We start from the raw sequence: 20,507 nt of genomic DNA, 5'->3' as shown, positions 1-20,507 counted from the left end.
TTTGAGATTAATTTTGTCATATCCGAGGTCGGACTCGATATAATAAAAGGAAATCCTAAATTTCAAAATGAGGGGTTCCTTCTTCAGCCTCCAATTTTTCTTTAAAACAAAAAGATATTGTTTTTCTCTTACTTTTAGAGCTCAATTTTTTACTTATTCGATAAGATAGGAACAAATTATTATATAATTAATAAAATAAAAACAATTCGATCTGAAATTCAACTCGATATAATAAAAGGAAACCCTAAACTTCAAAGTGAGGGAGCTCCTTCTTCAACCTCCAATTTTTCTCTAAAACAAGAGGATATCATTTTTCTTTGATTTTTGGGACCTCTATTTTTACTCCGTTAATTCTTTGTAACAATAAATTCTATTATCTTAAGATGATTTTCAAAATTAAAACTCATGCAAATAGTTTTTTTTTATCAAATAATTTTTTAAAAACGATGGATTATATTCCGATTTTTTTATCTGTTTGTGCTTTGTATTTACATATATTTATAATTTTATTGTATTTGTAAGAGTTAATTGCACCAAATATTTCCAAAATATAATTCTCATTCTAAATTGACTCTTAAATTTTAAAGCATTTTAATTACATCTTCAATCTTGTTCTGTGATGTGTGAGTTGACAATAATTTGCTTCTGTTAGGAGTGTGTAAGTCAATTATAAATATATCAAAAAATTTCTTGAAAAAATACGGATACAAAAATACAATGTTTTAAAAATTTTAAAGATATATTTATGTTTGTCACTGACACCAAAATTCAAATAATATATGTTTGAGTCAATTGTAAATGTGTTAAAAAAATTCTAATTTCATTCCTTTCAAAGTTGATCATGGGCTGGGTCGAGTTGAGGAAAAAATTTAGGTCTATTTTTTAGGCTCGGGCCCAACTTGGCTCAAAAAATAAGCCTAATTCTTTTTCCAAACCTAACCCAGATGAAAATGTTAAACTTGAGGCCAGCCGGACCCGCTCGTATTTTTTTTTAAAAACAAAATTAAAAAATACAATACATCAAATATAGTAAAATTATTAAAATAAATATTTTCTAATAAATTAAAAAAATCTTTATACTTAAATAATATTAAGATAAGTGCAACTTAGCGAACAAATGCATCTAAAATAATAATAGAATTAATATTAAAACAAGAGTTATACAACATCTAAACAATAACACCAAAATATTAATAATATAATAGCAAAACAACATTTTTTTTATAAAATCGAGACAGTTCGAGCTTTTTTTTAGTCAAAATTCATTTTATAGACTTATATTTTTATTCAGATCTTTTCATTTTTCGAGCAGGCCTCATAAACGCATGATAAGTCTAACTGTTCATACCTCACTGACGGGGTCGGGTGACAAGTAATTAGTCAATTGTTGGAAAATTGGGACCATGAATTTCATGATTAATTGGAGAGTGACTGGGGTTTCAAAATTAGGCCTTTCGGTGGTGGTGATATGATTAGGCTAGCTAGGAAAGAACCATAAGAATAGAACCTAATTAAGGGGGTTGACTAAATATATATATATAATAAAAATGGATTAAGTAATATTTAGTTCTTAAAGTTAGCAAGTTTTTTCAATTTGGTTGTAGAAATTTTTTTAAATCTATGTTAGTTTTGGAATTTAACAAAATTTTCTAATTTGATCTTTGAACTTGGATATCATTAAAGTGTAATGATGTGATAGAAATTGTGTTATGCAATTACTTAAAATTTTAAAAGATTTATATAAAATAAAAAAAATATAAAAAAATAAAGTGATTATATGATGCAATTTCATAGTATGAAAAATTCAAATTTAGGAACTAAATTAAAAAAAATTATAAAGTTACTTGCCAAATTCAAAATCTAAATATTAGTTAAACCCTAAAAAAGTAATTTCATCATTTTAATTCACATCATCATACATTTTTTATATGAAAAAAAAATCATACCAACATGCATGAACCTATGAAGTGTGAACAAATATTTGCAATTTATTCATTTTTTTTACTAAATAAAGAATTTCGTAATCATGTTTATAAAACAAATTTGTGAGTGAAAATGCAATATTTTATTTATTTTTGGTCACATTATGCAAATAATCCCTACCCTATGTGTTTGTTATGGATTTTTAAATCTTTGTATTCTTATTTGTTTAATTTTAATATTTGTGTCTCTCGAATTCTGAAATTTCAATTGTGATCCTAATGGCAACAAGATAAAATAATCTAACATTTTTGCGAATATTTTATGAAAGTAACAAGTTTGACATGTATTGAGATTTTCACATAATACCCAAAAAATGTCACATCATTTTATTTAACATTTTTAATAATAGCCACTAGGGTTAGGATCACAATTTTAGAATTAAAAAATTAAAATTAACCAAATCGGAGTATAAAGATTAAATCCGTAATAAACACGTAATATTTAATGGTGTCAATTATTTAGATTAACTAAACATTATAAAGTATAGAATCAAATTATACCAAATTAGAGCATTACAAGTTTGTCACGGATTTAATCTGCATACTTTAATTTAGTCAATTTTAATCATTGTACAATTTAAATTTTAAATTCTCTATCATGACCTTAATAACAACCGTTAGTGACATTTTTTATAAGGATAATGTGAAAACAAACAAGATTTTCACATAATACCCACTAAAATATCAATAAATTTTTTTAATCATTTTTAACTATCGCCATTAAGATCAATGTTCAGATTTCAAAACTTGAAAAAAGTATAGATACTAAAATTAATCCAATTAATGTATAAACATTAAATACACAACAAACACATAGTACAAAGCAAAAACGAATATGAGGTGGGTAAGCAAGAGCCCTAACTCCCCTCAAATGAAAATTTACTATTTAAGTCCCCTAAAAGATGATTAGAATATTAAAAATTAATTTATAGTATAATGACATTTTGATCCCTTAAAATGACGAAGATAATAAATTAATACATTATAAAATTATGTTTCGATCTCTCAAAATCTTATTATTTAATTCCGATTCTCTAAAAAATTCTAGATTTACCCCTATACAAAATATAACAACTATTGACACATTTTTATATAAAAGAATGGGAAATTGAATCTATTGAATACCATTTAAAAAAATATTACTTATTCAAACCAATTGAGTTAAACCTGAATTCATCATATATAATACTTTAAAGACAAAGTTGGGGTAGGTGATCCTTTACCCATTTGTCATTAATCCATTGAAGATTAAAAGACTTAAAATTTTGAAGGGGCCGCTTAAAAGTTAGTAATATAAACCCTAAAAGAAAACAAAAAAAAAAAGGGGGGTATGGGCGTGCAAATGCTTTTGAATTTGCTTGATTGGGAAGGGTTTTATCAATTATCATCCTCTAGAACTCATGCATTGTGACTCCACCTCACTAATCCATCATCCCAATTAAACATAAAAATATTTGGCTAACTTCATTTTTCACCTTTAAAGCAACATATCTATTGGTGTATGTGCCAATAAGTCTCCAACACTGTTCTTTATATTGCCTTAGCTAAAAGGATAAACACAAGCAGCTAAAAATAACAATATATATATATACACACACATATGCATTATCATCTTTTCAATTTCCCTAAACCTTTTATTAAAATCGAGAAGTTAGTTCCTTCAATTTGTTAGAATTTGATTATCATAGTTTATGAAAAATGAAAAACTAGTGTTCACTTGTTAGTAAACAAGTGAACTATTTGTTGTTTTTTTTGCATATAAAATATTAAACTGTTGACCTCTAGAACAGTGATTTAATGACAAGTTCTAACATTATCAAGGGTGGAGGGACTCCCAATGGAAAATTTCTCTATTAGCCTTTCTAATTTTTAAAAAATTATAATTTAATATAATGGTAAAATTACACTATGTCCCTTAAAATTCTTTTATTAGTTTTTACTCCTAAAACAATTTTCTGACTTTGCTCTTGAACATTAATACTCAATTGGACTAATTTCTCAAATATTATAAAATATAAAAATAATATTTTAACAAATAAAACTAACTTGTTAATTTTCGTAAAAGGATAAGAATTTATAAATACACCCATATAGGTTTGAGGCAACGTAAGGAAGCACCTTGTTCTTTTCATATATAATAGTTGATTACTATTTATTATACTAAATTTTTTAGGGTACTAGCATCTTTTTATTCTACTATGGTCTCTATTTTCCTATGGTCACCCTTTTCATATACTATAGAGAAGAGGGGAAAAAAAGATGGATTTTATTAAATAATATCCAAGATAATCATTTTTCTATGCACAAAAAGAAGATATAGTTTAACTAAAGTAAAATCCTTTTATGTCTTTATATTCTTTAATCACTTTAAAAGCTTATAGAAGAGATAGACATGGTTTGGCCATATTTTGATAGGTATTATACAATGGGTTTGAAGTCTCCAAAGAATCAATTGGAGATTGAAATATCTTTTGGGTAAGATTGTGATGCTAACAGCTCTGGAAGCATTTACAATATAGAGGGTCATTTCACTATTTTTTGATACAGTTTCAGTGTTTATACATTGTCAGTACATTAAATATTTTTATTTTATTTTATTTTATAATAAAGTAAATGCATATGTTGTGAAGAATCAGACAAAGAATCAACTAGCTATGTTTTGCACTAAAAAGATGGGATTGGGGGAGTAATTATAAAGGCAATTGAGGATTGGCTGGTTTCAACAATAGAAGAGTATTTGATTCGTTTACTTGGACTTGGAAACAAAGCTTAATGGCACCATATGAAAAGTTAGTGGAATAGATTTAAAGCAGAAGATTAAACAAAATACTTTCTTCAAATTCACAATTCAAAACCTTCCACGTGGGTTAGGGCCACACTGTCAATACATTCTTTATTAAAGATATAAATAAAGAATCGGTACTCACAAGTTATTTGACTTTATCTCAAAAAGATTTCAAATTCAATTCATTAATTATTAAGATTCTATCGATTAAGCTGAATTTGAGTACCATAATGCTTGATTCGAAAAACTCGTGAACCTAATTAAACTTTTTATTTTAATATATTTTTATATTATGAAATTATATTTCTACTTTTATAATATAAAGACAGTCTAAATTTAATTAAATTTAAATTAAAAAAATTGATAAATAAACTTAATTGAATTTAAATTCAAACTTAAACTTAAAACAAAAATACTTAATCAAGCTCTAACTTGCCACTACTCGAAAATTGACTTCACTCACCACTCATCAAACCACACTTTCCACGAACCAAAAACCAAAAGGATAATATAGGCATTTGAATTATAGTAAATAGCAAGGAACGGGACGTATTTTCCCAAGTGGACCAAATGTGGTGTGCGCATGGCTGGCTTTTGGGGTCCACCATTCACATTTGTGTAGTTGGATGTGGCCCTCTCTCATTATGGATTTGGGGTCCAGGATTGGGAAGCATTTGGTGTCTCACAATGGAAGCTACATCTGTCAAAATTCTATATGAACTCGAAAATTTTCAATCGACATATTTGACAGGTGGTATATTGAATCAAATTAATTCATTTATAATTAAATGAATTAATTTAATTCATGCAGTATTAAAAAAATTAAATAATATTAAAATTTAAAAGAGTTAATTTTATGGTTTTGTTTGAATCTTTTAAATAGCATGTAGATTAATCTGATTTATTTAATAAATAAAGAATTAATTTAATTTAATTTTTATAAGAGAAAATTGAAGACGTACTCTCACTAAAAGTTTTCATTCATTCGTATAAATTTGATTAAAGTGTAAAAGTATTTTAATTTCAATAAAAAAATTATAAATTAATAAATGAAACTTAACTATCAAACTTAAAAATAACTTAGATAAAAAATTGCAATACTTAATATGACACGAGTTTATTTGACTTTACCCCAAAACCAATTAAATCAGACATCCAATTTAAAGGAGTTTATTTGACACGAGTTTATTATTTCTTAAATGGTAATTGGATGGTATAGTTGAAACCAAAGAAGGGGAGATGAGAGTTGAGAGTTGAGACTATAATTGTTAATTAAGTGGGTGAATTTAAATAATGTTAATATAGGTTTTAAATTTTTTTAATTATTCAAGGTTGAGGAACATGTTTTTTGAGTTGTGTCATTATAAGTTTGGATGATTTCGTGTTACTTGTTCAAGTCATTTCGAGTTCAAGTTGTTCTAAGTGAGTTCAAATCATTTTGATTTAAGTCAATTTAAGTACGAAGTGTTGACTTTTAGAATCAAATTGAGATAAAACGTGTTTGAATTTGGGTTGAATAGGTAAAATTTAGAATTCAAGTTAATTGAACTGAATTTTCAAGTTCGGGTTAAAATTGAAAACTATACATATATAGTCTCCATGGTACATGTAAAATACAGGAATCAGAATAATAAAGCAAGATAAGCATTCTTTAGTAAATGGTGTTCTTTTTCTGACTGATGCAACAACGAATGGTCTTTTCATACCTATATACCTAACTATATTATATATATAGTGCAGATATTTTCCTTTACCATCAAAACCAAACACCAGCAAAAAGGTTGAAGGAAACCTAGGATAGAGATAATGATGTTTAACTAAATTGCATTGCCTGTAGGCATATGTAATTGACAAAAGAAATCCACAGAAAACAAATATCACTATCACACTATCATTGAAGAGAGATTATAACCAAAGACTAGCTATGGCACATGATAATGCCTAGAAGATCCTAATAAATTGGGTTCATCTCTAACCTAATGCATTCAAGGGTGAATCTGATGATTTTTCAAATCTTCATAACTTATCATTACTACAGCCAGACTAAAGCCTTCTAATTCTTGCCACTAATAGAGAAAATATGTACAAATATTATAAATAAGCAACAACAGGTATTGATAATATGTGAAGCTTAGGGAGATAGGGATTATAGCCAGTTTTCTTGTTAACTTACAAATTTGAAGAATGGGTATTTGAAAGCAATTACTTCTTTCCCTTTGCCTTTGCCTCTTCAACGGTAGCCTTAGCAGCAGCCTTGGCTAGCACGGTAGCTTTAAAAGAATTTTTGGGATTTAGTGCCTTTCGGATTTTAAATGCAGCCCATGCTGTTCCCACAGCATGCCCTGCAGCATCAAGCCCTTCGCTAGCTGCCTCAGCTGCTTTTTCTCCATACCTGCAGAGAGGATAAGCTCTAAATTCGTGTCTCTTTCTTAATTGGCAAGAGAGTTCAGTGTAAGAGAAGAGACTTTGTATAAAATTGTCCTTAAAGCAAGGGCATAGCTCCCTGTGTGTGGGAGTGTTTGAGTGCATGGACCTATGCGTTAGGCATAATGAGCAGAGTAGAACTCCTATTGTTATTGCCAATAAAAAACTTAAGTAAATTCTCAGAGGCAAATGGATGACAGCACTCTTTGAACCAGGTTTACATCCAAATACAAACTTCTGTTGCTTGTCCATTAATCCATTAATATACGTTATGAACTTACTTTTGGTTGACAAATTCAGTCGTCACAGTGGAAGATGTTGACATCACGTTTTTCCCAGCTGCTTCAACAGCATCACAAATTTTATCTGCTCACAAGGAAATAGTACTACAAATTAATAGGAGGGATCTGAATACTGCTTGAAATTGGCCACATAGAGGTCACATATCTACCAATCAGAAGCATTGCATTTGCTCCCCAAATACCCAAAATTTGATGCCACAAAAGTTGCTAGTTTAATAAGATAATCAGCAAATCTAACCCAGATAGGAATGGCATGAAATGGCAATAAATTTGTTCACCATGGAGTGATAACAGAGTCATAAAGTAGCTCACCAAGAAGGAAACTCAAAACAAATTCCATCATTCAAAGGCAACAGGGACTTAATTCATCAGCATATAAAGAAGCTCAATCACCTATATGGTATCTGAGAGGCCTCTAAAGATCATAATGTGGTTCTGGGGGTACAAACTCGTTAGTAACCCAACCAACCCAACAAATTATCAACCTCACCGTTCAATTCAAACACACAAACACAAAGATATACGAACACAAGTTTCTGTCATATTCCTCTAGGTATGGTCCAAACAAGCACATTTAATCACCCACATAAACAAAACAGATATAGCATTGACCCTACAATGAACAAATGGTTAAAAAGTTAGCTCATAAGATATTTGACGTAAAGGAAATGCAAATTTCATGAATAGATAATACAATACAAATTAGGGTGCAAAGGGACAGGAACCCCAACGCATTTGGATATCTCAAGCCTAAGTGGTATGGTTAATTGGAGTCTGGACCTATAGGTAACAGCCTATGGAGCCTGAGATCAAATTATTCTATACCATCCAGTGCATTCAACTCCACCTGAAGACAAGAAATCATAAAAACAGATATCCTTAAGCTTGTATCACATACCGCACGCCTAGAAACACCAACCTAGCAATCTACTTTCCATTTTCTCGACATCAGTTACTACAAAGGAGCAGTAGTGCTTTTGGGACATAAAAATCTAACACAGCCGTAGAAGAACCTAAATTGCAATCCAGCTGCCATCTTTATTAATTAAACTCCATGCATAAGCACACAAATCAAATATTCATTATACTTTAGTAAATTGCACAAGGATGAATAGCATTCTAAAATGATGCAGCTCCGCATGGAAAATAAGGTGAAGACAGGTGAATGACATACCAAATCCATCCAGGGTAGCAATAACCATTTCTCCGGGTAGGAGCTTAAAAATTTTCTTTCCCAATTTTGAGTTTGCAACTGAGCTCGAGAAATATCCAGAAACTTTCACAGCCCCGGACAGAAGCCCTTTAGCTACTTTGTGTGTCACTGTTGTCACCTTCTTAACCCTGTATGTATAGTTAAACAAAATTATCAAGCAGTGTTTGCTACAGAATTAGACCTAAAAGCCAAAGAAAAAGAACTAACTGGTACCATTATTATCCATGCTACTCGGTTAAATCACAAGAAAAACTTATGAAGTAAAATTCTTCTGAACAAATTTGTATTTCAGTTCCATTTCCATTAGAAAATTCCATTTCTTTCAAGCATAGAACTTGAAAGAGAAAACGCGCAAGGGGTCATCACTCATCACCTAGTTTTATACAAATGGTACGAAAGAATTTCCACTTTTGCCTTCCCGTCTTAAGGAGCAGAACACAGCAGTTTCAACTTTCTATCAACACTAATGTCATTGTTGTGCTCTGTTTCCTAAACACACACATAATGCAAATGTAATTATATGCCAAATTTATCAATAACCTTTATCTTGCTAACATATTGGGAGCATAAATATATACTACCCATGCAATTGAAGCCTTGTGAATATCCCAAATGCAGACAAGCTAATTGTTTCTAAATTCAATTGATATTGTTACCTCATTAGCTACTGCATTTCATAAGAATGAAAAAGAAACCAAATGCCACCCGGGCCCGTGGTATAGTGGCAAAGGACTTCCATTGAAATGAATGAAGTCCCGGTTGATAGGTTCGACCTCTAGACACCCTCTATCCCTCCCATTATCCAAAACAAAAGGAAAAAAAGAAGAAGAAGAAGAAGAGGAAGAAATGAAAACATAAAAAAGTAACATCATAAATCAAAGTCAACAGTTTCCTAACCTCTGTATCCTCTTCAATGTCTCCGGACTAATCTCAGCATCCTTCTCGGCAGGAGTCATTCTGGTCTTCAATACCTCATTCCCTCTATTCAGTCTATCTATTGTCACATCCCCACACCACAATATCCCCTTGATCAACTGCCCTGATCCAGCCGCAATCATCTTAGCCGCTTTCCCACTATATTCCTCCACATTAGGCGCCAGCGTGGTCCAATATGCCGCGCATTTCCCCTCCATCGCTTCTTTCTTGCTTCCGGAATTCAAATCCTCCGGCGACGTATTCTTCGCGGCAGACACCGCTCCATCCAAAACCTCCTCCCCTTTTTCATTTACTTTCTGCACCGTAAAAAAACTATAACATTGCAATATAACATCGAACTGCGACAACAAATCTTCCTGTCCTTTCGAAGCTATCGTCAAACCGTAACTAAGCAAATCAGAGCCATCGTCATCGGATTTCTTAACCTTCCTATCACCGTCCTCAATTGAATCCGCTTCCTTAGGAAACTGAAGCGAGAAGAAATAATGAGAATCATCAAGTTTAACCGACGTTCCCTGTTTCGTTATCGGCCATTGGATTTCATCAGCCACGCGCGCGAGTACAGCTACGATTTCGTTATCCTGCCAGAGACGGATCACGCTGAACTCGCCGCAAGCAAGCTCGACGCTGTACGATTTGTCGATCAAATGCACGATGGCGCCAGGGATTTTGATTAAAACTTCCTCCACAGCTTCAGGTGGAGCCGTTGGCGCTAAAGGAGGAGAAGGATCTGAGTAACCGTTATGGCCGCTAACGGAATATTCAAAAGACGGTGCCGTTGGCGCAAAAGACGGATCTGAGTAACCGTTATGGTGACTAACGGAATATTGAAAAGACTCAGCCGTTGGTGCAAACGACGGAGCTGAGTGGTCGTTACGGTGTCTAACGGAATATTGAGGATAGTCCGGGAAAAGGTTATCGACGAAATCATGCTTGTCGATGGTAGGGTAAAGATTATTGGAAGAAGAAGAAGAGTATTGAGGGATACCGGGGTTTGTTTGGATCACTTCCGGGTAAAGGGAGCTTCTCCGGGTCGGGTATTGAGAATCCATTTTCCTTTCTGTTTGGGAAGAGAGAAGATGAGAGGGAATTTTTGGGAGGGAATAAATGAAGAAGAAATAAATGTATATAGGATAATTAGACACGTGGCGATCATTGATTAGTGATTTTGACAGTTAAATTGTGTCTGATATCCCGCGCAAGTATACGAATATTAAGATTTAGATTTACTTTTGGTATAATTATGGTTTTAGTCCCTCTATAATGTTTGTATTTTCATAAAGCATTGGAAGTTTTCACCACATTGAAAAATAAAATTTTCAAAATTTAAACGTGTTTCGTATTTGTTTTAAATGTTGAATAACAAAAATAGATTAAAAATTAAAATTATTATATTCAAATTTTATCCAAATTATTTTCAATATTTATAAATTCAAATTATACGATTATCAAATGATATAATTATATTCCATACTTCAAAAAAATATATTTAAAAAAATATTCAATGAAAAATTTGCTAATAAATTTTTATACAATACAACGATTCAAGAAAATAAAGCTTAAGCTCAAAGTAATTAATATTCAAGCTTTATGAATATTCAACTCACACATAACGTTTGAGTAATAAGTAACTATTAATCTCAATAACGGTACGTGACATAAGTCAAAAGGTAAGATTAACAAAAATGCTAGAGGTATCTACTCTCCTATCAATCACATGTAAGAGACAAATTGACCCTCATGCACAAGGGGTGGCGGCAAGAAAGGTTGGAAGGGGCCTTGCCCTTAAAATGGTAAATTTATGTTTTGACATTTTAAAATTTATAAAGTTTTAGTTAATATATTGTAAAATTGTACTATGTCCCAAAACGATAAATTTTGATTTAATTTTTAAAAAAAATTATAAAGATATAAGCTATTAAAATAGAGAAATTACATTTTAACTCTCATAAAATTATACGACTTAATTTCATCTCCTCCCTGAAAAATTTTCTAACTTCACCCCTAGCACAAACCACAATCTCTAAATATGCTTATATCAATACATCTACATGCTTCCCTTTATAATTTTCATTGCAACCATTTTCAACAATCTTTTTATCTTACACGAGATTCGAACGCTTGAAGCTCAAGACACAACATTTAACTAATTCTTATTTTAAAAATCTAAAAAGTTAATTGATTATATCGATATTGTTGCTAATGCTGGAAAATGTGGTTTCGAGTGCGTTTAAACGCATTACTCTCTTATTTAAGGGTTGTGGAGGGGTTATGGGTAAATCTAAACATTATATTAAAAATAGCAGATACGATAAGAGCCTATAATGAGATTAATGTTAATTTATTGAAAATTTTTATTTGAAAGTGATGAATGCATATATGCTTATTAAAATTTCAATAAGAAAGAACGGATTTCCATAGGACCAAGCTCCACAATGAGAGTTGAAGTATTAACAGGGCCTCCTCTAATAGGAGAAGAAGGTTGTTTTCCATTGTCACCTTCTACTTTCCATGATAATTTCTTCATCTCTGATTTCACTTGATTTGTTGTTAAGCTCATTTCTTGTACTTCCTTTATCTGAAAAAGTAAATAAATAAACCCAATATAAAGCTCAAATTATGTTAGTTCAAAAATGGTTATATAGAGAGAGGAGTGAAGTCGGAAAATTATTTTAGGACGTCAAAAATGAATTATAAATTATTAGAGGTGAATATTGCAGTTTTACCGCTATTTTAATTTGAATTTCATAAAATTTAAAGGGATTGAAAGGTAGTTTTACTATTTTGGGGGCCAAGGCACCTATTTGCTTTTGTCTATACACTTAATGGTGGAGCCAAAAATTTTTGTTGAGAGGTCGAAATTAAATTGTATATTTTTATGATAGTAAAAATACAATTTCATCATTTTAGTAGTTTATATCTTTATATTTTTAAAGGGTTAAATCAAATTTTTATTATTTTTGGGAGCCAAAGTGTACTTTTACTATTACTAATTTAAAATTTTATAAATTGTAAAGGGCTTAAATTAAAATTTTACCATTTTAAGGGGTTTGATCTCTACTAAGCTTCACCACTATACTCCTATACGGGCAGAGGCCCTCCCAATATGATAAATTTGCTCCTTCTAACTCTTTTAAAATTTATTAAATTATAAATAAATATAATGGTAAAATTATACTTTACCTCCTCAAAAGTTTATTATTTAATTTTGGCTCCTTTAAATAATATTTTAGCTTGGCCTTGGTGTGTGTGAGAGAGAAAATTTTCAAAAAGTTCTAGTGAAGATTGAGTCCTCAAAGTATTAATATTATACAAATCAAGTCTTTTTGTCAATCTAACCAACTTAGATGTTAAATATTAGCTCAAATTGACATCGAGCATATTTAAAACACATGAAATCAATTGTAAATACATGCATTTACTGCATAGACAACTTAGATATGACATGTTAAAATGAAATCACTCCTAAATTTTATTGGCACTTATCTGTTTTCCTTTTAACACGTCAAATTTTAGCTACATAGGCAGTAGATACACACGTATTTATAATTTGATCCACATGTTTTAAATATACTCAACGTTAGATTTGAACGAACATTTAATCTCCAAGTTGATGGTTATGTTGACAAAATGACTTATTAATACGATATTGATACTTCGAGAACTTAATTAAGATATTTTAAAGTTTAAAAGTGAAATCATAATTTGTGGATATATGATATAATTAACCCTAAGAGTATATGTACATGTGTGTGTATATGAAGCTTTACATACCGTTCTTCCATTGAACATCTTCTTTAGCTCAACTTTTGCTAGTTGTGAATATGTAGAATCTTCAGCCTCCTAATAAAAAACATTCACAATAATCACAAGAAATAGCCATATAGTCAATATATTTCTTGTAATTTCACATTTTCTTTAGTAAAAACCCGATTTAAAAAATGTTCGGGTGAAGAATTTTAAAAAATCGGATCGAGATATTCGAGTTACTTACTTCGTATAAATGTGCTAAACGAAGGAGTGCAGTTCCATCACTCAATTCCTGCAAAAACAGAAAAGAAAAAGCTATTTTTAGAGGGAAGAAAAAAGAGCTGTTTCAAGTAGAGAATTACATGTTAAAAAAGGGGTGAAAGTGTCTAATAGGTCCCTCTATTATTGAGATTTTATCAATTTAGTCCTTATACTAATAAATATGTCAATTTAATCCTTGTCCTATTAAAAAGAAAATCAAAAAGCACAAATTTTGATAAAGTTAACATTTTACTATTTAAAATTATAATTTGTTATTCAACAAAGTTAGTATTTTTAAAGTTTTTATTATTCTATAAATGAAATCATTTGTTTGGAATTGAATTGCAAATAAAAAATCAAATATTCTCATTTGATTCTTTTTTTATTAGTACAAAGATTAAATTGATCTATTTAATTAACGTTATAAAAATCGGACCGATAATCAAACCGATTAGTTTATTGGTTCCTGATCCAATTGTTATAAACTAAAAAATTTCAAAAAATTCTGAAAAAAATAAAAAAAATATTTAAATAAATAATAATGTAAATATAAGCATTCATTTTATAAATTATAGCAATAAAATTAAATATTTAAACTAGCTTAAATCTAGTCAAATGACTTTTTAATTGGGTTTATTACCCAGTTCAATCGGTTCTGCATCGGCTCACTCCTCCTTTGGTTTTATAGTACCGGTTGAACCACTGATTTCCGGTTCAACTGGTTGATTTAGTTCGATTCTAACAACCATGCATTTAATAATAAAAGATCTAATTTAATTATATCTCTGTAATAGAGAGGCCTATCATGGACTTTCACCTTAAAAAAGGGTTCGAAAAACTGTCACCTGAAGAGTGATTAAAGCAACATTGAGTGGCAAAGTATAGCCTGGATCCATGGCAGTTGCTTTTGTCAAATGGGATGATTTCCAGGTCTCCATGTTCTAAATGATCAATCATTTGTATACACAGTTATGGTTTTTCCTAGACATCTATTTGTGACACATTCAAGTTACAATGTTACCTCATATGTGAAGGCTAAAAGGACCGGCGAGTAAACTTCTTGACCAGTCGTACGACGCCAACGTGCGCCTTCCCCTTTCCGGTCGATACTAACGTAGTAATTCCCTCGAATCTGAGCCAAAGACAGGATATCATATCATTCAAGTATGGATTTTCATTAGAAACGATATGAACTAGCATTGCAGTTACAGTTAAGAAGTGTACCGTAAGTCCCTCGCATGTGTTGCCTACACATACGCTTTCGTCAAGGGCTTCGCCTACCCCTCGGGAATCGTCGTAGAGCATCCGCCTAAAGCAAAGTGTGTTCAGCAGGTTCACATTGCCATACATGGATATGTGTTGGATACAAATATCGATTACGGGTATTTTAAGAAGCTAAATGTAAAGGAAACCTGTGAAGCATTAGTTCTATTTCTCCGTCTTTAATACTCGATCCTCCTGTGGCACGATCAACCAACACGGATAGTTCCGATTTCTTATCCACAGTGTAAATTCCGAGGTTAATCTAGAAAAAAAGTGCTTCAAGACATCAATATGTACCATGAAAACCTATAAATACACATATAACGGTATACGCTACGAACTCTTAAAGACGACGAGTTCTCAAACTCCTCAATGATGTGCAGAATTTTTGGAATCGTAAACTAGAACCAAGAAAATTACCGGATAATAGTTCCCTGCTATAGGTTGAGTAACCGTTAAGTTCCAATCTTCTCTGAAATCTCGAACCTGAAATGGAACTGTGATGTTTTACATTTCGAGTTGGTACTATAATAGCCATAAGACTAAGTGCTTAAATTGGAGCTCAACCTTTTAGAGGTTGCTCACATAAGGATCAAACTATTCAAAATGGTCATATAGAGGCTTAACTTTCACAAAAGTGTTAACAAGAAAACAAAATCTTTTAAAATGGTCAAATAAGAGTCAAGTGTTTTCGAACATACTCAAATAAAGGCCAAACCTTTCAAAAGTGCTCATAGAAGGGCTTCTCAAATATCGTATAACAGATTTCAAATTATGTTTTTATTTCTTTATTTTCTTTTCAAGCAATATATATACGAGCTTCTTAAATGTCTTATATCAAGTTTCAAATTATGTCTTTATTACTTTCTTTTATTTTCAAGCAATATCTGATTCAACTATTATGTATTTTATTCTAAACAGGTTAACATTTTCCTAATTTTACCATAAGTTATTTTACCATAAACTAACTTGAAGTGCGTGAAAAGCCCTTAGTTGAACACTTTTGTAAATGTTAAGTCCTTATATGACAATTTTAAAAGGTTTGACTCTTACGTGAGCAAGTATTAAAAGGTTGAACCCTAATTTGAGCATTTAGCCTAGCCATAATGCAAGTAGAAACATCAATATATAAGAACGGCACAACGTGTCCGAGATTAAAACCGAACCAACATCAAGAAACATTATGATTTGTTGATATCTATACTATGCTAACTTGACATTGAAGCTAACTCTAACTTCATGTATCTTCAAAGAGAAGGAATGTTTCAGAAATTACCCGTTTTAGAAAGTCTCTGCCATTCGAATCAGTATAAAACTCTTTGTTCGTAACCATATTTGCTGTCAGCTGAGTAATAATTTCTTTTCCGACACCATCATCTAAGGGGATCGGACCAATCTTCAAACACACACACACACACACGTTCACCAGAGCCATTGATAACACAGTTCGAGGAAAAAAGAGAACATATAGGTAATTAAGATTCGACTTCGTTTTAGATTTGCCTTACGGTGAATTCGATTTCAGCATGCTCTTTGTCTTTGTAAAGCCTGGTGACCTGGTAGATCCATTCATTAAATTGTTGGTAAACCTCGTCGACTAGAGGTCCACGAGTGACATTCAATGACACCTGCAGGGGAACAAGGTTTTGATGAGAGGCTTGTTATATGCTCGGAAGATGACAATGTTCAACGAGAGACTTACCGATCGTGAAATAACAGTTGGAGATTCTCCGTCAGGCCGGAATATGTATGCACCGGAAGCCTGTAACATTTAAGCAGGCTCTTACAAGTTACGACCTCGTTGTGATCACACTTATATACGAAATCCAAGTGCTGTGATTGCTTACCTGAAAATCAGAACCACCCGAACTCGAACCATACCATAGGTAACTTTGCTGTAGTGGTACATCTACCTGGTGAAATTGGAAAACAAAGATTAAAACATACCCAAAACTGGGACTTAAATGATCATTGTTTGGAAATTACAAACAACTTACTCCAGTTCGAGAATTATACATCCGTTGGAGTTGGCCGGAACTTGTAGAAAAAGACATCTTGAGATTTCCCTGTCCAATTTCAATTGTCCCTTCTTGTGGCATTGCCGAGACCATTCCAACCGTGCCTCGTCCTACACCGTAAAAGGATCAAACATATCGAATACAAATTTTCCTTCGTATATAAGCTTTGAGACTTCAACAAGGGTCCAGTACCTTTTTTGGTTCCTTTAGAAATGAAGTAAGTATTCCAGCCGAGTGCCGGTATAGATACTTGAAAAAGAAGCCAGTACTTCGGAACCGAATCCGACGACAGTCCCAAGTAAGCCTTTGTGTAGAACTCCCTTACATCTATTGTAACATTATCCAAAGCTATATATTGTGTATCAATGTTATTACCAGAGGAATCTTGGACAACAAGATTCGTGTCGTTAACCTGTAAATGGTTTGAGACAGGACCTAAAAGTTACACCATATACTAAATCAACAAAAACCCGAAAGACATCAAATGTTAGCTAGCTCACTGGTATTCTAACGATATCGGTACGGTTCCATGCAAGAGAATTATATACCACCACCACCTGAAAGTGACCATTTCCGAATGGTGAACGAAAATTAAAAAAAAAAATCGTAACGGAAACGAAAAATACACAAAAATTACCAAGCTTTTCCCTTGTGGAATGTCCTGTTCTGTTGGTGGACAGTAACTGATGTTGACCAATTGGCACTGTTAGAAATGGTGTCAGACCAACAAGGATATGCACAATATAAGGAGACATTAACAGCTCTTAATGGCTTACTTGGCTAAATATATTTCCCGATTCTTCGCATTTATCTCCGGAATTGTTCTTTGTTAAGCACGAGAGAGCAGAAGATACAACAGTTTCGGCCTGTGAATGCAACAAATTTTTCGATTTTCAATGATAAAACCCGGAAATCTCCTAAAACGGGTTGAAGTATAGAGGAAGTTGGCTGTCAACCTCAGTTACTCCTATCGCAAGGCGTTTTGAGTAGTCATTAGTTGTGTGTTGTTTAGCAGTACCGGTGATGGCATCATGGTGTTGTGCAATACCTAAAGCATCTCCCAAACTAAAAGTATTGGAACCATTGGATCTCCTTCCTACTGAGAATTCGAGTTGTCTCGCTGCCTGTTCTAAGAATACAGAAAAATCAGCTCGATTTTACCATTAACTACAGGTTGTTCAGTTTTTCATCTCGTTAGTTTGATGACAATACCAAATAATATCCACTAAGCTTACGAACAAATCGTTTAAAGGCCGGCCGACTTGTGAAATATCCAGTCCAATAAGCATTTTGACTGTCTGCATAACTGCCATGCATCATCAAACAAGCGTACGTGTATTAGATCAGCCTAAGCAAACTCGAAAACAAATGGTCAAGCAAATGAAGTGCTTACGGGAAATAGTCATCAGTTTTAAGCGGCCACGTTTCGTTTGCGGCATTTTTTGCATCGGTATATATGGATGGTGTAGAATACAATGCGTTCACTCTGCCATCCTAAGAAAAGGAAGCACAAATGAATAGTATTGTACACATTGAGGGTAAATTCGAGCTCACAAGCTACAATTTCAAAATAAAATTAGCAATTAAAAATCGATTTCATCGTGTGAAACTACCTTGTTAACATAGTGAATAAATTTGTCCATCTGTCTGAACCATGTTTCAGCATATTGATATTGGAAATCATCTCCCATTGTCCACATTATATGGTTCGTCCTCGTCACGTTGGCCTAATCGGAAAGAACGAAAAATAAAAACTGATAGTCAAGCTCCTAACTTGAGAAACAAGACACCCGAAAAACGGAACGAACAGTTTACTTGGATCATTGCAGCATTAATGAAGTCGTTAACCCGCTGTTCAACATTGTAATCGAATAGAAGAGGATTGTCCTGCAGGCATAGAAAATAATACACAACAAACACGAACAACGGTCAATACAAAGACCACATAACTCTTTGTTAAACATTATCGTACCTGGACAGGCGCAGAATCATCATCCACTTCGAAATGGAAACCGGTCGGAGGACTATAATGAATGGGAAAAGCATTCGCGAAAATCTGCAGGGTGACCAACAAGTTAATACAACAAGTAAAATGTTATAACTACAGGATTTTCGATTCCGAACCTGAGATGAAGAACCGAATGTATTGGACCCTTGCCATATAACCTCGAGAGACTTATCGTTCTTCCGTTGAGCTCTATCTTGATAATCAATCCTTGCAAAATGCATTGAATCAAAGCCAACCTGTAGGAAACAATGTACCAAAATGTGCCATTTATTCAAATTAAACTCAGTTTTGAGTCGGTTAAATTGATTGAATTATGCACCTCAGCACCGAGTAGGTAACTTTGCACAGCAGAATGACCAAAAGGATCGATTTGCCATCCGGCACGAGGAACATTGTTGAATTGCTCCTTTATCGCACGATGGCCTAAAGTCGTTTGATCGATCATGTCTATATAATGTGTTGCAGCTTCATCATGCATACACCAACCACCATTACTGCATATACAATCCCCAATAAGCCAGTTTCTGTATATATGCAATAATCAAACCTTAGAAGACATCAAGTTGCTCGGTAACCAAACATACACGAATTCCAGTCGACCAGCATCCACAAGTTCTTTCACTTGTTCTTGTATTTCTGAACTTTGTTCCGTCCACCATCGTTGGAAAAATGCCTGTATAAATTCATATCGGACTTTATTATTACACGAACATGAACATGACTGGACTCAAGACTAGAAAAATGACCATTTACCATCTCGGCAAACACAAATTTCCTATTCGGATCACGAAGCAATGCATCGACGACCGAATCGAGCACATTCTGTACACAAGCACCCTGCATACACAAATCACTTAAAAAAAACCATCAAACATAACAGAGCTCATTGTCATTAAGTAATATTAACATAAACATGGTGAGAACCGAACCTGAATGCTGTTGTTTGATCCAACATAATACTGATCAATAGTCTTTAACCAGCCAACATCATCATGCGAATGCGGGACCAAATGAACGTTTAGTTTCCCCGGAACAATCCTGGCTCCAGTATCGTACTTCGCGTACACCGTTCCGGCATTAAAACAAACAACAACGACAACAGCAAGAACAACATAAACTGTAAAAATCTCATGTTTTCTCATTGTTATCACTGGTAATAATAATAACCCAGTTTTGTCGATTGTTGTTATTGTTCCATTTATAAACCTTCAACAGACAATACCAAGGATATCATAAATGGCAGTAATAAAAGGACAAACAAACTATGTTCTGGCATGTTGGTGGCTGGCGGGCCGGCCAACGCTCAATATTTGTATTTTTGGGAAGTTTTTTAATGGGGATTAAAGTAAATGGATTTTTTAACTATAAACTGATGCCACACTACACGATATTAATATTAGCGTAAATTACACTCAAAATCATTAAATTAGTAAATTTATGTTTTAGTCACGTAACTTTAAAAAATTATAAACTGTCACTAAATTATTCGAAAATTTTCATTTAAATTATTAAACTATTTAAAAAATTTTATCTCAATAATTGGGTTATTAATTCTTTTTTTTTTA

The 20,507-nt window shown here is 32.5% G+C and overlaps 2 protein-coding genes across 3 annotated transcripts; both read right to left on the bottom strand.

The window, feature by feature from the left end:
* Positions 1 to 6,627: 6,627 nt before the first annotated feature.
* Positions 6,628 to 10,746, bottom strand: LOC107936565 (protein EARLY-RESPONSIVE TO DEHYDRATION 7, chloroplastic). The gene is made up of 4 exons (XM_016869317.2): positions 9,604 to 10,746; positions 8,668 to 8,834; positions 7,473 to 7,557; positions 6,628 to 7,159 (listed from the first exon to the last, which is right to left on the bottom strand). The coding sequence occupies exons 1-4, from the start codon at positions 10,692 to 10,694 to the stop codon at positions 6,970 to 6,972; spliced, it is 1,533 nt and encodes a 510-aa protein (XP_016724806.1). The 5' UTR covers positions 10,695 to 10,746; the 3' UTR covers positions 6,628 to 6,969.
* Positions 10,747 to 11,961: 1,215 nt separating this feature from the next.
* On the bottom strand, positions 11,962 to 20,122 carry LOC107936527 (alpha-mannosidase). 2 transcript variants are annotated; one of them, XM_016869277.2, is made up of 28 exons: positions 19,872 to 20,122; positions 19,696 to 19,779; positions 19,527 to 19,615; positions 19,262 to 19,436; positions 19,059 to 19,178; positions 18,907 to 18,990; positions 18,750 to 18,821; positions 18,548 to 18,661; positions 18,328 to 18,428; positions 18,147 to 18,240; positions 17,891 to 18,058; positions 17,711 to 17,800; positions 17,572 to 17,637; positions 17,435 to 17,491; positions 17,127 to 17,346; positions 16,914 to 17,044; positions 16,764 to 16,829; positions 16,619 to 16,678; positions 16,425 to 16,544; positions 16,193 to 16,312; positions 15,337 to 15,402; positions 15,066 to 15,178; positions 14,878 to 14,962; positions 14,675 to 14,785; positions 14,499 to 14,594; positions 13,637 to 13,684; positions 13,417 to 13,485; positions 11,962 to 12,220 (listed from the first exon to the last, which is right to left on the bottom strand). In XM_016869277.2, the coding sequence occupies exons 1-28, from the start codon at positions 20,082 to 20,084 to the stop codon at positions 12,029 to 12,031; spliced, it is 3,024 nt and encodes a 1,007-aa protein (XP_016724766.1). In that variant the 5' UTR covers positions 20,085 to 20,122; the 3' UTR covers positions 11,962 to 12,028. The 2 variants fall into 2 exon arrangements, with proteins under 2 accessions (XP_016724766.1, XP_040937181.1); XM_041081247.1 differs by having other exon boundaries at positions 11,963 to 12,220; positions 18,174 to 18,240.
* Between the last annotated feature and the right edge of the window lie 385 nt (positions 20,123 to 20,507).

Source organism: Gossypium hirsutum, chromosome A02 (genome assembly GCF_007990345.1).
Source record: "Gossypium hirsutum isolate 1008001.06 chromosome A02, Gossypium_hirsutum_v2.1, whole genome shotgun sequence".
NCBI lineage: Eukaryota > Viridiplantae > Streptophyta > Magnoliopsida > Malvales > Malvaceae > Gossypium > Gossypium hirsutum.
This window is presented reverse-complemented; position numbering and strand designations above follow the sequence as displayed.